The sequence below is a fragment of the Schistocerca serialis genome, chromosome 4 (genome assembly GCF_023864345.2).
Source record: "Schistocerca serialis cubense isolate TAMUIC-IGC-003099 chromosome 4, iqSchSeri2.2, whole genome shotgun sequence".
Lineage (NCBI taxonomy): Eukaryota > Metazoa > Arthropoda > Insecta > Orthoptera > Acrididae > Schistocerca > Schistocerca serialis.
Genome location: NC_064641.1, coordinates 32883062 through 32899534, shown reverse-complemented (window position 1 = coordinate 32899534; position 16473 = coordinate 32883062). Strand labels below are relative to the sequence as shown.

At 41.3% G+C, this 16473-nt stretch overlaps 1 protein-coding gene across 1 annotated transcript in view; it reads right to left on the bottom strand.

Moving 5' to 3' along the window:
* The window catches only part of LOC126473730 (protein Skeletor, isoforms B/C), a 676647-nt gene that overhangs the window by 51068 nt on the left and 609106 nt on the right, over positions 1-16473 (bottom strand). Inside the window, exons 9-10 of the mRNA XM_050100975.1 lie at positions 15542-15678; positions 664-840 (exon numbers count right to left, since the gene is read on the bottom strand). Coding sequence (XP_049956932.1) covers positions 664-840; positions 15542-15678 — 314 coding nt within the window. The remainder of the gene's footprint in view (positions 1-663; positions 841-15541; positions 15679-16473) is intronic.

Below are 16473 nucleotides of genomic sequence, written 5' to 3'. Positions count from 1 at the left end.
GCTGATGAATGTACCATACCTGTGATTGGGGTGTAACCGCGTTTCCCTCCAGTGGGCAGATTTATCAGAAGACACCTGAGAGCACAAATGAAGCTGATGAATGTACCATACCTGTGATTGGGGTGTAACCGCGTTTCCCTCCAGTGGGCAGATTTATCAGAAGACACCTGAGAGCACAAATGAAGCTGATGAATGTACCATACCTGTGATTGGGGTGTAACCGCGTTTCCCTCCAGTGGGCAGATTTATCAGAAGACACCTGAGAGCACAAATGAAGCTGATGAATGTACCATACCTGTGATTGGGGTGTAACCGCGTTTCCCTCCAGTGGGCAGATTTATCAGAAGACACCTGAGAGCACAAATGAAGCTGATGAATGTACCATACCTGTGATTGGGGTGTAACCGCATTTCCCTCCAGTGGGCAGATTTATCAGAAGACACCTGAGAGCACAAATGAAGCTGATGAATGTACCATACCTGTGATTGGGGTGTAACCGCGTTTCCCTCCAGTGGGCAGATTTATCAGAAGACACCTGAGAGCACAAATGAAGCTGATGAATGTACCATACCTGTGATTGGGGTGTAACCGCGTTTCCCTCCAGTGGGCAGATTTATCAGAAGACACCTGAGAGCACAAATGAAGCTGATGAATGTACCATACCTGTGATTGGGGTGTAACCTCGCTTCCCACCAGTGGGCCCGATGCGCGCCGTGAATTGTGTTTCTCCCAGGATTTTTTCGACTGGCCAGGGTTGGATGGTAGGTGCTTCTGTCACATCTGATGGGGATATCACGCAGTCGTTATCATCACGGCTGCTGAAGTCAATCCGTATGTCATCTGCAAAGACAATAGAAATCATTATCACAGCTGCCACTGACGTTCTTTCGAGGGAAATTTCATAAACAATGCACAGATTAGTATTACCACAGTCTAACATAACAGTCGCGACACTTCGCCTCTATTTTGTTGCTCACCTCGCCAGCAGCGCCCCAAGCGGTCAGTAAGTTGAACTGTGAGTTCGGCGCGATCATGAAAGCGAATAGTGGTTGTTTGTTTTGATTTCTACAATGGTTTTTATAAGCGGGAGCGTTTGTAGCGCAATAAATTGCAGCAACAACAGCAAGAAGACACCACAGCTGTCTTTTTTTAGGTTTCGTAAGGATCCTGAGAGGTATATACAGGTACCATCATGTTACTAAACTGTATCGTCAGGGTTCACTTTGCAAACTACATGTGTATTAATGATTAATCTTTCGTTTTGGGAGCAGAAAATGGCTAGTTAATAGCAGACGAGTAGAGCTTATGAAAAAAGACCCATTTTACCTGTATAATAATGTTAGGTTTTGTTCGCTACATTTCGAACAAAACCAGTCCATGAATGCAACAATAATAAACTCGTGTGGAATGCAGTACTCACACTGTTTGACATCCCAAATAAGCCACCTAAACTGACGCTGAAGAGGAAACGGGCACAAAGATTCGACAATCCGTTTGAAGCTCTGAAACAGTCGAATGACACAGAAGCAGCCACTTCAACTCTCCATGTATCAGTGCCAGATTCGTGTGAATCGTCAACACAGACCTGCTTTGACGATGAAGTGGTTAGATTAAGTGCAGTTATTCGTGTCTTACAAAAACGTGTGAAGTGTCAGAAATTGCAGATCGCTAGACTTCGAGCAGGAAAAGGAAAGTGCCTACAGACAGCGACTGAAATTGTATCAAAAGGATGAAGTGAACAAAGACAAACGAATGTTGAAGTCTGTAGGTAGGTATGTATTTCATTCACTTCTGTTGTTAGTCACTTAATTTCCCTTGCTCCCTTCGTATGATATTTTTAGCGCCTTATTCACTGACAGATTGTTTGAAAATTATTCAAATATTTGGTTTTGCGTGAAATGTAATGTAATTAGCACATTATAAAGTTTCCAACATATTTCCCCACTATTTGGCAGTTGCTTGTTCCACTTAGAATAATATAAAGATGAAGGTCGTGCTTGTCGCAGCAGGCGACAGTGACAAACACAGTACGCCTACAGAACGATAATGAACTGACGATCGCTTTTGCATGTAGAGGTACATGTCTGTGCTTCTTACGCGTGAATCTGTGTGTTTATAGATATCAACGTGGTAAGTCGCAATTCTATCCAACGTCACAAGTGTTTCTTCACGAATGTGTTGTAGCTTCTCACTCGATTCATGGTTTTTGTCCATACTTGCGCTTATTTTAGAATCATTTTTAGAAACATATATGCCTTCTGATACTACACAAACCCTTGGAGGCAAGAAAATAACTCAAATATTTCGTAAGTTACGTACGAAAAGGATGCAAAACAAACATGCTTACGACGCGTCTGACGTTCACCTTACTAGCCACTTGGAGCGCTGGTGTTGCTCCATCTGTGAAACGGTAACAACTTTTAAACCAGTGAGTGTCGCGACTGTTATGTTAGACTGTGGTATTACTGTCGACTGTTTGACGCCACAACAATGAAAATTGTAAGATGTTTTTGGGAGTTTGGGGAAGAAGCACATGTTCTTTTTTTTATTTTTACTGTGTACTCTAACATAATACTGGCGAGAGGTAGAAATGGACCCGGCAATTGTCTCGGGTACTGTGACTGCTGCAGACGAGAGGTCGTCCATCAAGATCGAAACTCTACGCAACAAAACCCCGACAGAAATCCGCAATGCGTTAAGTGAAGTTTGGTTTGTGTGGCGCTCAACCGCGCTGTCATCTGCACCCGCACAAATTCCCAACCTTAGCTCAGTCCAATCTCGTGCGTTTCATGAATGATGATGAAAATATAACGACAGCACAAACAACCAGTCATCTCGAGGCAGGGGAAAATCCCTGACCCCGCCGGGAATCGAACCCGGGACCCCTAGGTCAGGTAGCGAGAACGCGACCACGAGACCACAAGTTGCGGACACGAAGTTTGTGGTGAGTTTACAGTGGATCATAGTACAGCTCCATGCTGGGTTAATCATTTTCGTGGCGGTCGTATGTGCACAGACGATAATCGACAAACCGAAGACCAAAAGCGTCAACAGATGAACAAAGTGTGAAACTTGTGGCAGAATGCTCTTGACGGAGATCGCAGTGCAGTTTGTAAGGAACGCTCTGAAGCCATGAGAATCCTCCCAGCATCAGTTTTCTGTATTCTGACAAATGATTTGAAGAAGAGAAATATGTCTGCGAGATGGGTCCCACATTGTTTGACTGCTGAAGAGAAGCAGAAACGCGTGGACATTGCAACCTTGCTTGAACAACAATTCGACCGTGAAGGCCAAGAATTCTTGTGCCGAATTGTCGCTGTTGATGAAAAGAGGATTAGAGGCTTTGAACCAGAGTTGAAATCACATTCTAATGAATGGAGAGCTTCAGAGTCTCCACGTCCAAAACAATTTCTACATATTCAATCGAAACTCAAGCAAATGACGATTTTTTCTTGTGATCACAAAGGAATCGTGGTGACTGATAGCGTCCCACGTGGACCAAGCGATACAGCAGTGTACTACGGTAAACTCACGCAAAACCTGTGCAGAAAAAGGCATAAAACCCGATCCAAGTTGACCGAGGCAGGGCCATTCATTCTCCACGACAATGTCTGACCGCATACCGACAGTATTGTAGCCCAAAAACTGCGGGAATACGGGTGGGGAGCGTTGCCTCATCCTCCCTACAGCCTGGACATGCGTCCGCCAGACTTCGAATTGTTTTCGAAACTGAAAAAACCTATGCGTAGACGTCACTATATTTATCTGGAAGAGCTTTCTACAACCATTAGCCGAACCATTCTACAGGTGAACAGTAGTGGTGTCCTGGGGGGAAGAATAGAGCTTCCGAATCGTTGGGGTTCAATTATAAAGAATCAGGCAGACTGTTTTGAAGGACTGTAAAGAGAATTTGCAAAAATGCCATATAAGTAAAAAAAGAAAGAAAATTAGTGCGCATTATTTATGAGATGTGCCTCGTATATAATATGCACTACATATTAGATCAGTGATAACGCAACTCCACATCAAATTGATGGTGAGGGATGTAACTGTGAAAACCAACAGTGAGAGAAACATATTACAGACTGTCATATGGAGTAGGGTGACCAGACTTGCCGTTGTTAACGGGACTATACCATGTCGTTATGTGTCCCGTTGTCTCGACAAATATTTAAGCGGACGCCAAATGTCCCGTTATTCCGTAGGCCCTTGTCAATAATAATCTTTTTCATTAGTACTCTCTGGATTTTTATTCTTTCTCGAACGTTCAGGGGAATGCATTCGCTACCTGTCACGTTTCAGGTATTAAATAGAGCAGAGAACGAAAGCACACGCTGATAGTGGTACAGAGGGAAGACTTCCAACTAACTTGCTCAGCGCTGGTCACTCTGGCGTGAGCTTCGTATTGATCACATTTTTATGACAGAAAAGTGATGCTCGGAAGCAACAAGGTTTTGTGAAAGCTCATTACACGGAGGTTAATGTGCAAATTTTGTGCTTATCTATTGAAATGAATATGAAATAGTTACACACTGTTAGATCTCATAGACTGGCCGTAGCTGTTAAGTGGCTCGGTCTTCCGGTTTTTACTGAGAAGTATCAATAAAAAAGTAAAGAACAGCTTTTAACAGGAAGGGCACGGTGTGCTTGCGCCAGTGAAGTCTATTGTTTGTTGTTCGCTTTTTTTCGAGACACGTGCTTGTTGATATGGGGAGAAGAAAATGTACGTTCTCCGAAAGAATTTCCTTTCTTGAAGCAAAACACAACATCTACGAATGTAGAATGTACTTGCTGCGATTCAGTTTTCTCCGTTGAACATGGAGGATGTGCAGATATAACACAACATATCAGTAGTAGTAGTAGTAGTAGCTTTATTCATCTGTAGATCTCTTTTTTACGAGGGTATAGGACATGTCAAAGTATTTACAATAATTTAAAATAAGCTAATTCGTATACACATACATTTACAGACTTCTAGTTAGAGACAGTCATTAGATTTACTCCTGGTATACAATACTTTTCTTACAAATAACTTATTAAATAATGTAATGCCACAATGTTCACTATAAGTCACTGCACACACTATAGACACATTGTTTCATAACACTTCACTCACTACACACACACACACACACACACACACACACACACACACACACACACACTGGTGATCTCTGGGCCATTTTCTGTACTGCACCTTCCCATTTGCTATCCTGAAAAATTGAGTCAGCATCCCTCCATAATGAGTGAGATGTTGAGCTCAGAAAAAGGAAGAGGTTTTAGTACTATGCTATGCTTAGCTTGGGGGTAAGTATTTCTAGAAAGGAAAAAAGAAGGGAAAAAACAAAGTGAAGGTATTATGTGAATGTTGGACGTTTTATAAATCATCATTACTATTATTTATTTCTATAACATTGTTCTATTGAACCCCTACTCTGCTTTATCTAAATAATCCTACAATGTATAATATGTATTGCATAATCTCTTTTGATAATTTATTGTACAGTTTCATTCCTTGGTAGAAAATACTGTTTTGAGTTTTATATTTATTTTTTCTTGCAAAATGTAAGTTGAGTCTATCTCTTCTTGCATGGTCATAGACAGATCTGTTTGTGCAGTACTTACCAATGTTATTTTTGATGTATACAACTGACTCATAAAGGTATTCACATGGAGCAGTTAAAAGCCCCCAGTGTTTTGAACAGATCGTTACAATGAGCTCGACTAGTATTTTTGGTAATTATTCTTATGGCTCTTTTCTGGAGTTTAAAAACTGTGTTCATATTTTGTGCATTTGTTCCCCCAAAAAAGAGTACAATAGCTAAGAACTGAGTGTATATATGAATAATATGTAACTAAAAGTCACTGCAGGTTACACACTGATGATAGGATTCTAACGGTACATCATGTTGATGACATTCTGTTTGCATGTACCCTTGTTTGTTCACACCACTTCAACTGAGAATCAATATTCATTCCTAGAAATTTTGCGTTTGTTACACAGTCTATAGAAGTGCCATCTACATTTAATTTAACACTGTCATTTTTTCGCTTCAAACTGAAATTCATGGCATTAGTATTATTTATGTTGTGTCACTTTATTGCTTATTGACCAATCATAAACTTCCTTGAGAGTTTCATTTGCTTTCCCTGCAAGGAGTTCTCTCGTTTTCTCAGTGACTATAATATTACTGTCATCAGCGAAGAGAATTTTTTCACCATGAATAACACTACTGGTAAAGTCATTGATGTATATCAGTAATAGTATTGGTCCTAATATGCTACCTTGTGGTATCCCTATGTTAACGTATTTTGGTTCTGATAAGTGTTTTACTAAATGCTTAGATCTATCTGAAGCCTGTGTTATCTCTACTCTTTGTACTCTATCTGCTCGGTATGACTGAAACCGGTCTTTAGCTACCCCTGTTCTTCCTAATGCTTCTAATTTATTTGATAGAATCTTGTGATCAACTGTATCAAATGCCATAGGAAGTTATGCCTGTGACACACTCATCTTTATCAAGAGCATCAAGTACAACTTTTGTCAATTCTACTATGGCTGACTCCGTATTTTTGCCACTTCAGAAACCAAACTGTGATTCACTTAAAAGATTGTATTTATTCAGGTAATTCATTAATCTGTCTTTCATAATTGCTTCTATTATATTTGAGAATGGTGACAGTAGGGAAATAGGCCAGTAATTTTCTATGTCTTTGGCATTACTTTTTTTGAGCAAAGCTAAAACTCTTGCCTGTTTAAACTGCTCTGTACATGTCCCTGCTATGAAGGATTCATTTATTATATTTGTTAGGGGATCCTTGTATAGTCCCTATGCATTGTTTCAGTACACACACTGGTACTTCATCTAAGCCTACTGACTTTTTAGTTTTTGAACAGTTTTATTGACTTCATTCTCTGCGGTTGGAAGTAACACCATTGTCTTTAGTTCAATATTATTTGCAGGTGTTATATTTGTTTGGGGGAATTTTTGCTGTAATTTCTCTGCAATACTTGAAAAATGCTCGTTTACATAGTTTGATAAGTGTTGTGGGTCATTTATTACCTTACCCCCTCCCTTAGCAGTATGATATTCTGCATTTGTTAGCATCTCCCCATTTCTTTTCTTTTAACATCTCAGACTGCTTTGCTTTTACTGTCTGCATTATATATTATTTTCTCATTAAATGACTTTTGCAGCAATCAACACCTTCCTATAGATCTTTTTGTATCTATGATAGAAATTTAAGAATTCTGGATCATTGCGAATCTTTTCCATGGAACTGAGGTGTTTAAGTGTTTGGGAGGACTTCTTAATACCTGCTGTTATCCATCTGTTTTTGTGAGATGTTGATACAGACATGCATACTTTTGGAAATGCCTTATCAAAGTTCAATTTGAACAATGTAGAGAATTTAGAGAATTTCATATTCACATTGGTTTCTTTATACACTTCCTCCCAGCTTTGTTTTTCTAGTTCTTTTGAAAAATCTTTTATTTTGATTTCTGATGGATGTCGTTTGTAGGCTTGTAGTTTGGGGAATGATTCGATGCCTGATTTTACTGTTGTTGTTTGACAGAGATGGTCTGACAGTCCGAGATCTTTTACAGCTACATCACATTTTTCCCTGTCCATATTTGTGGCCACATGGTCAATTACTGATGCAGTCATTGTTGTAACCCTTGTTGCACTATTAACCAATAGGGACATGCCAAAACTTTGAAGAATGTTTATGAAGGTGCTGCTGGATTCATTTATGATATTAGTGTTGATGTTAATGTCCCCACACAGAATTATGTTGACCTTTGTACTTGAGACTTTATCTAGAACATCTGTTAATTTATTGAGAAAAGTGTTCAAACTACCACTGGGAGATCTATACACACACAAAATAATTAATTCCTTGATGATATGAAGCCTTGTTAATTCAATAGCTGATATTTCAACGTGTTTGTCTTCACTTACTGAACTGAGGTTATGTCTTGATTTGAACTGTGTTCCTTTTCTGATATAAATGAATGATCCTCCACCCCTTGAAGTAATCCTGCAGTAAGAGTTTCCCCTTTTATATAATGATAATACCAACATGTTGGATTTCTGTGTCTCTGCACCAGTTCTCAGTAATACAAACTACTGTGCAGTTCAAAGATTGGAGCTCAACTTCTAATAGTCGTATTTTATTTTTTATTGATTGCATGTTTTGATGGAGGATTGTTAAGTCTGTGAAATGCCCCATGTTACTCTTTCCAGTGTTTTGTTTTTCTTTGTGACATCTGGTATGTGTGATATTTGAAGTGTTAGAATCTGTCTTGTGAGTGATTCTTCAGTATTTTTTAAATTGCTGGAGATACTCTTTAGGCAGGGGAATCTGTTGTCTGGATTTATCCCAAAAAAAGGACCTACTTTTCCTACCTATGACAATAGGTATTTGACAATGTGTGGCCCAGGATCCACCCCCTATACTCTGATGAATATTAAGAAGTAAACGTTAGCAGTTCCCGCGAGAACTTCCAGCAGTGTAACTTTCTTTGTAAGTATGAACCGACTACAAACTGAAAAAGATAAATGCATCGCTGCTGAAGAAGGGCTGTTTGCGTTTCGTACTTTAGAACATAGCCATTCACTCACAGCTCTTATCATCAGAGAACTTTTTGAGAAGAAATTCACGCCTTCCAAGACAAAGTGTGATTCAGTTTTAGTGAACGTTTTATCACCATAAGCAATGGATGAAGTGCAGTCAGAACTTAAGATGCTTTGTACGTGACTATGACGGTTGGTGCATAAAATCACAAAAGTTTAAAATTAGTCCAGATTGTAGTCACTCCCACCAAAGGTATCCAGTGCAAAATAATCACTTTTCAGAACATTTGTGAGGAAACAGCAGAATTATTAGCTAGGAATCCTGGGAAACCCAAGAAAACATAATTTAGTTGACAATATCATCACGTTTTGTGCAAGTAAATGTAACACTAATTTTGGAGGGTACGAGAGGGCTGAGACAAATAACGTTTTTTCCAGATTGAGCAAAATGAGCATTCAGGGTATTTATTGTGTAGCCCATGTGATGATACTCAATGGTGTATGAACAAGTGCAGATATTCTTCCTATTGATATAGAAACTGTAGTAAATGAAATATTTCTGTATTTCCGTATTTATACTGTGCTTCTGGATGAAATGAAATCATTTTGTGATTTTGTTGATACTCAATACAAGGAGGTTGTGTGTAGTGTTAACATTAGATGATTCTCATTGTTGCCAGAAGTTACAAGACTTATTGATATCTGTGAATTTCTAATGTATTATTTTATGTCTGAGGATAGGTTTCCTACATCGCTAAAACAGTTTTTTTGTGAATGCACAGTTGCTTCTTTGGTTTCATTTCAAACAAAGCTAACTAAAAATGTTTTCACATTCAATCCAAAGGTTGGAAAGAACCAAAATTTCTGCTGTTGAATGAATTGATAAATTAGAATTACTTGAAGAGAAAATCAATGACAAGAAATGAAAGTTTCAAACTTCAGTTATTTCTTCAATGTAAATTAATTAGGAACTGAAAGTGTTTACACTGAAACGAAATACGCAAGTATTACAAATTTATTTTATGACATTTCTGCAAGCTGCTTAGAAAGTGAGTTCTTCTGGAATCATTTTGTTGCATAACATTGGAAAATTTTATATCTTTGAATCAGGTTTTGAAAAGCCAGAAAATTCGTAAGATAGTAGATTCAAGTTCAACGATTCAAGTAAATGAAGATGATTAATTCTTCGGTGAGTTAGGTCACATGAACAAAACTGTTTCTAGAAACTTGAAGAATGGGAATAAATAATGTGGATATTGGTAAGAGATGGTGTGAAGCATTCCACATATCTAAAATGTACTCATTTCATCTATAAATATAGCGCTACCCGTGAGTTTAGCTCTTGCCGTACCAGACGAGAGTCTTTTGAATTGTTAAATCTATTTGGCCTGATGAAAAAATTGATTTACTGCCGATACTGTTGAAGCAAGCGCAACCGTTAAGACTCATTTTAAATACGTTAACTGTAAGGAATTCTAAAACCTGCTATTAAGCAGTCCAAAACTCTTGCAAGTTATCAGGTTTTCTCGTAAGTACCCTACAAAGTTAATAGTGATTTTCGTGGCTCAGAAGCCAAAAGTTCATATTCAGCAGGTATTTGTTGTCTGTGATAATACTTACTGTTTTTTATATATATTTTAAATTTTGATAGAATTCTTGGAAAAACTTGATCCATTGGAATGCGATTCAGTATCATGATATGTCTGTTTTTAAGTACGTTGTTAAAATAAATGTCTGTTTGCGTGTATAAACGTGTTTCCGGTGTCTCATTAAAGTAGTATTGACATACATGAGGTATACATTCTTCGTAAGTAGTGCCCTGTTTTACCCCGTTTTTTCATTTCTGTTTTCAGAAACGTCCCGTTGTTTACATAAAAATATCTGATCACCGTGACATAAAGATGTTTTATCTGCCACATGCAGTTTACAAATGCTTTCCGCTTTTTCACAGCATCTTCTTTAGACATTCAATGAGAAGTCTGGAAAACTAGGCGTCTACTTAGAAAGTTTCTCATAATGTCAGAGGGCTGTTTGCAAGTTTGGAGACTAGTGTATCTCCTGAGGGTATATGGTAAGGTCAGAACTGAGGTGCCTTATCAGCAAAACTTCAAATTCCATTTGACTACTTCTCACGTTAGCTGGATTTGATGGGCATTTTCCGTTAACCCAGTCGAGTCTTTCTTAGATAACCGCTGTACTTGTCAGGTAAATAAATAAGTTCGTGAGTTTTGCAATAATATAAGTGAAGAAGCAGCACATTTATTTTTATACTGACAATGGGCTCTCTCATAACAATTGGTAAGTCTCGCCCTCAGTTACTAGTTTAATAATACGGCGTTTTAATATTGCGCAACAATTTCAACTGCATTAGAATGTTAGTGAGACGTATACCTGTAAACTCTGCTGTGTTTACACAAAAAAAGCAGATGTTGACACAGCAGCAAGCAAAGTAACGTATTACTCAAAACTGGACACAGTCCTTCATGAATCCATGTCTCTTTAATTACATTCTTGGTATGGCTGACAACTTGAGACCAATCCTGTGATGTAACATTTCCAATGGCTTCTTTTGCCAACATTTCAACCTCGCCGAGTGTAAATTTCTTGTTCTTTTTTGTCACTTTTCACCGATGTCATATATTCTGAGTCGGACTTAAATGAGCATGATGCGGAGGAAGCCTGTTTAAACTGTGCTCTTTAGGGTAAGCAATTTCCACGACCTGATAGCGTGGAGTTCTTAGCTTGTACAGAGCTACAAGTTCCATTAACTTCGCCTTATACAAGCTAGGTTCAACTTTATCCAATCGAACATTTCTTTGTACCCAGAGAAAAATAACCGCTTGCCTCCGCTGCATTGTTGGAGCTTTATCCGTCACAGCCGAATAGTATTGCGTATTTTCTATTAATATTGGCGAATTCGGAGGAAGATATTGCAACGGAACATCATATTCACAGCAGGGGAACGTGTTCATGGACGCCCACTTATATTGCGAATCTCGTGTTCAGATATGCTACATTGTTATTATTAATGCAGCGACAAAACGGATACTGTAGACCACTTCGACGCCAGAAAATGTCACTTTACAGTGTGAGCTAATGAACGTAGGTGCCTCTATTGCGCGACACCACGTGATACTGTTTACCCGTGGTGTGGCAACAGTGGCGCTTTACCAACCGAATTGCTGTCAGAGTGGTGGGGAAAACCGGCTCGCCAATGGAGTTACCTGGCCAAAGGCGCCACGTCACCTGCACTGAGCCATATGTCAAAAGTCGCAACTAATTTTAAACGCACTATAGTACAGCACACTGTATGCACGTTTGCATGCTTACATCCAACATTCTGGTGGTTAAACCTGTTGTTAATGTACCAGCATTTCACATTTGCATTGCTTATCTGGCGCTTACATGAACCTATGATCCTGCAACGTTAATTGATTAGATATGTTAGCTATTCCTACAATTTCATTACTCTAAATTAATTATTTTTTTTTTGTGTTGCGTTTTTTTTCAGACGTGTAATAAACAATTTATTTACAATTTGACTGCCCCTCGTACATATCAATAACATTTGGTTCAAGTTGTATTTTGGTATTATAAGTAATTTTTGTGTTTGTATGTTTTAGCCCTTCTATCCCCATGTAAACCCAGTTATATCAACATAGTATAACATGATTTTCATGGAAACAGAACTAATAATAGTGAGGATCCCTGAAGTGTGGCTTGCAATGAACCTGTCTCACTACCGGCAACAAATTGAAATTGTGTGAAAGACAATATGAGTCAAAAGTAATTTTGTAATTCTGACACAGCATTGTCGACACAATAAGAATTACGAGGCAAGTTACCATTATAGTAGAAGCTGCCTCAGCAGTCATTAGCAGGGTGTTTGGAGCGAAAAAAAGGTTCAAATGGGGCTGAGCACTATGGGACTTAACATCTGAGGTCATACTTAGAACTACTTAAACCTAACTAACCTAAGGACATCACACACATCCATGCCCGAGGCACGATTCGAACCTCGGACCGTAGCAGCCTCGTGGTTCCGGACTGAAGCGCCTAGAACCGCTCGGTCACAACGGCCTGCCGATAAGTACAGGGTGGCGCACGAAATGTGTTACCAATAGTTTCTTTCACAATTTACGACGCACATTAGATATCCCGCTGGGATCTCTACAGCAGTACCAACAGAGCTTGGAAAAACAAATGAATTACGAAATGACGTGTAATTCACGATACTGCCGCTAGGAGACTAGTAAGCAGAAATGGCTGACAATGAAAGACTGACGACACAGCAACGATCGGCAATTGTGTTGCCTTTTCATGAAACGAAAAGCCTTGTTGTGACTCAGAGGCGACAACAGTTTAACACACGATGGGTTCCTTGCAAGAAGACCATCCACAGGTTGTACGATAAATTTGTACAGGAAGGAACAGTACTGGAAGCGAAGCGACCTCGGCCTAAGCCTGTTTGTTCGCCGGAGAATAATGAAGCGGTGCGAGTTGCTGTACAGAGAAGTCCCGGGAAATCGTGTAGAAAGGCAGCAGTGCAAACGGGAATATCCAGATGCTCCGTTCAACGCATTCTTAAAAGTGACCTCCATACGTACCCATACAAGATGACCTGTGCACAGAAGCTCACTGAAGAACACAAGCAGTAGAGAGTACTGTTTGCTCAGTGGGAGGAGGATAGGGAAAAATCTCTCAACAACGTTTGGTTTTCAGACGAGGCGCATTTTCATTTAGACGGTGTGGTTAACAAACAAAATGTACGCTTTTGGGTCACTGAAGACCCACAAGTGTTTCATGAACGACAACATTATGCTCCGAGGATTAGAGCGTGGGCAGTAATTTCCAGTCACTGGTTTATTGGACTCTTTTTCTTTGAAGAAACTGTGAACAGCGAGCGTTATTTGAGCATGCTTCGCAATAGCTTAATTCCACAGCTTCTTGCTACTGCCTTGCCATTCAACACGCATTGGGTCATGCAAGATGGAGCAAGGCCACATACTGCAAACACTGTGTTGGAGTTTTTACACGAGCATTTCGACATGCGAATTATTTCACTCAGGTTTCCAGGTAGCTTCAATGACGGACAATTGGCCCCCCCCAATAGTCCTGACCTCAATCCATGTGACTTTTTTCTTTGGGGGTACCTAAAGGAAAAAATTTTCTCGAAACGTCCACGTGATTTAATGGAGCTCAGAATACTCATTCTTCAAGCTTGCAGTGAAATTACGGAAGATATGTGCCGTAGGGTAATCACTAACTTCAGTGGTCGTTTGAAGGAAGTTAGGAAACGAAATGATGGCCATATTGAGCATGTGCTGAGTTAGAACAAATCTCCATGGACGGCTCTTCATTGTACACTCCTGGAAATTGAAATAAGAACACCGTGAATTCATTGTCCCAGGAAGGGGAAACTTTATTTACACATTCCTGGGGTCAGATACATCACATGATCACACTGACAGAACCACAGGTATATAGACACGGGCAACAGAGCATGCACAATGTCGGCACTAGTACAGTGTATATCCACCTTTCGCTGCAATGCAGGCTGCTATTCTCCCATGGAGACGATCGTAGAGATGCTGGATGTAGTCCTGTGGAACGGCTTGCCATGCCATTTCCACCTGGCGCCTCAGTTGGACCAGCGTTCGTGCTGGACGTGCAGACCGCGTGAGACGACGCTTCATCCAGTCCCAAACATGCTCAATGGGGGACAGATCCGGCGATCTTGCTGGCCAGGGTAGTTGACTTACACCTTCTAGAGCACGTTGGGTGGCACGGGATACATGCGGACGTGCATTGTCCTGTTGGAACAGCAAGTTCCCTTGCCGGTCTAGGAATGGTAGAACGATGGGTTCGATGACGGTTTGGGTGTACCGTGCACTATTCAGTGTCCCGTCGACGATCACCAGTGGTGTATGGCCAGTGTAGGAGATCGCTCCCCACACCATGATGCGGGGTTTTGGCCCTGTGTGCCTCGGTCGTATGCAGTCCTGATTGTGGCACTCACCTGCACGGCGCCAAACACGCATACGACCATCATTGGCACCAAGGCAGAAGCGACTCTCATCGCTGAAGACGACACGTCTCCATTCGTCCCTCCATTCACGCCTGTCGCGACACCACTGGAGGCGGGCTGCACGATGTTGGGGCGTGAGCGGAAGACGGCCTAACGGTGTGCGGGACCGTAGCCCAGCTTCATGGAGACGGTTGCGAATGGTCCTCGCCGATACCCCAGGAGCAACAGTGTCCCTAATGTGCTGGGAAGTGGCGGTGCGGTCCCCTACGGCACTGCGTAGGATCCTACGGTCTTGGCGTGCATCCGTGCGTCGCTGCGGTCCGGTCCCAGGTCGACGGGCACGTGCACCATCCACAGACCACTGGCGACAACATCGATGTACTGTGGAGACCTCACGCCCCACGTGTTGAGCAATTCGGCGGTACGTCCACCCGGCCTCCCGCATGCCCACTATACGCCCTCGCTCAAAGTCCGTCAACTGCACATACGGTTCACGTCCACGCTGTCGCGGCATGCTACCAGTGTTAAAGACTGCGATGGAGCTCCGTATGCCACGGCAAACTGGCTGACACTGACGGCGGCGGTGCACAAATGCTGCGCAGCTAGCGCCATTCGACGGCCAACACCGCGGTTCCTGGTGTGTCCGCTGTGCCGTGCGTGTGATCATTACTTGTACAGCCCTCTCGCAGTGTCCGGAGCAAGTATGGTGAGTCTGACACACCGGTGTCAATGTGTTCTTTTTTCCATTTCCAGGAGTGTAGTATATGTTCCTTTCATATTGCATTGACAACAAAGTTTATATTCAAAAACAAAATGGTAACACATTTCGTGCGCCACCCTGTACATCCACGGGAGTTGTGGATTTGGAAACCTACTGTTGGGACTGCGATTGTATACCAGAGAATAAACGAAGGTAGATCTAAGCGTGCAATACCTGCGGTCTTGTCCGTGGGCGCATGCGCATTGGCTTCTTTGCGCGTGTTCAGTGGCCCGATTGCAGCGATGACGGAGACCGCGCCCTGCGACGGGATGGCACGGTCGTGTACTGGCTCGTTGGTACGCAGAGGTCGCCTGTAACAGGATATGAGCACACGTGTTGCCTGTATCACCTTTTACTTCAATGTACACCCGCTTAGTGAGCAACAATCGTGACCAACTACACATCACAATGCGAGGCGAACCAGCGAGTTTTGCGATCACCTTTTAACGCCCTTTGACGATGTTGACTGCAGTACCCTCTTTAGGATTTTGAATGCAGTAGGGATAAAATACCGGGAGCGAAGGTTATATAAAATTTGTACAGGAAGTAGAAAGCAGTTACAAGAGTTGAATGAAATGAAAGGGAAGCAATGGTTGAGAAAGGAGTGAGACGAGACAGAGAGCTGTCTCCAATGTCTTTCAGTCTGTTCATTGAGCAAGCAGTAAAGGAAACCAGGGAGCACTTCGGAAAAGGAATTAAAGGTCAGGAAGAAGAAACAGAAACTTTGAGCTTTGACGACGATACTAATTTTGTCAGACACGGCTAAAGACTTGGAAGAGCTGTTTAACAGATAATGAAAATATACAAATCACTTGGTATGAGGAGCAAGAGCAGCTATGATGATACATTTCAAATAATGAAAAACCGCAACAGCTGTGTCAAAATGATTTATTAATCACGACTAGTTTTCGTGACATTATAGTCCCTTCTTCAGGTAACAAACTGTTGACCTTTGCATACACAATCTCCTTAAAATCTCCGTAAAGGTAGGTTTCCATTACTACAAATCCGTCCCGCAACATGCTGCGCGTCTTGTGCCGCAACATGCGCCCGAAATTTGTCGAAATGGAAAGAGTCTACAACATGTGGCACAAGCGCCAGGGCAA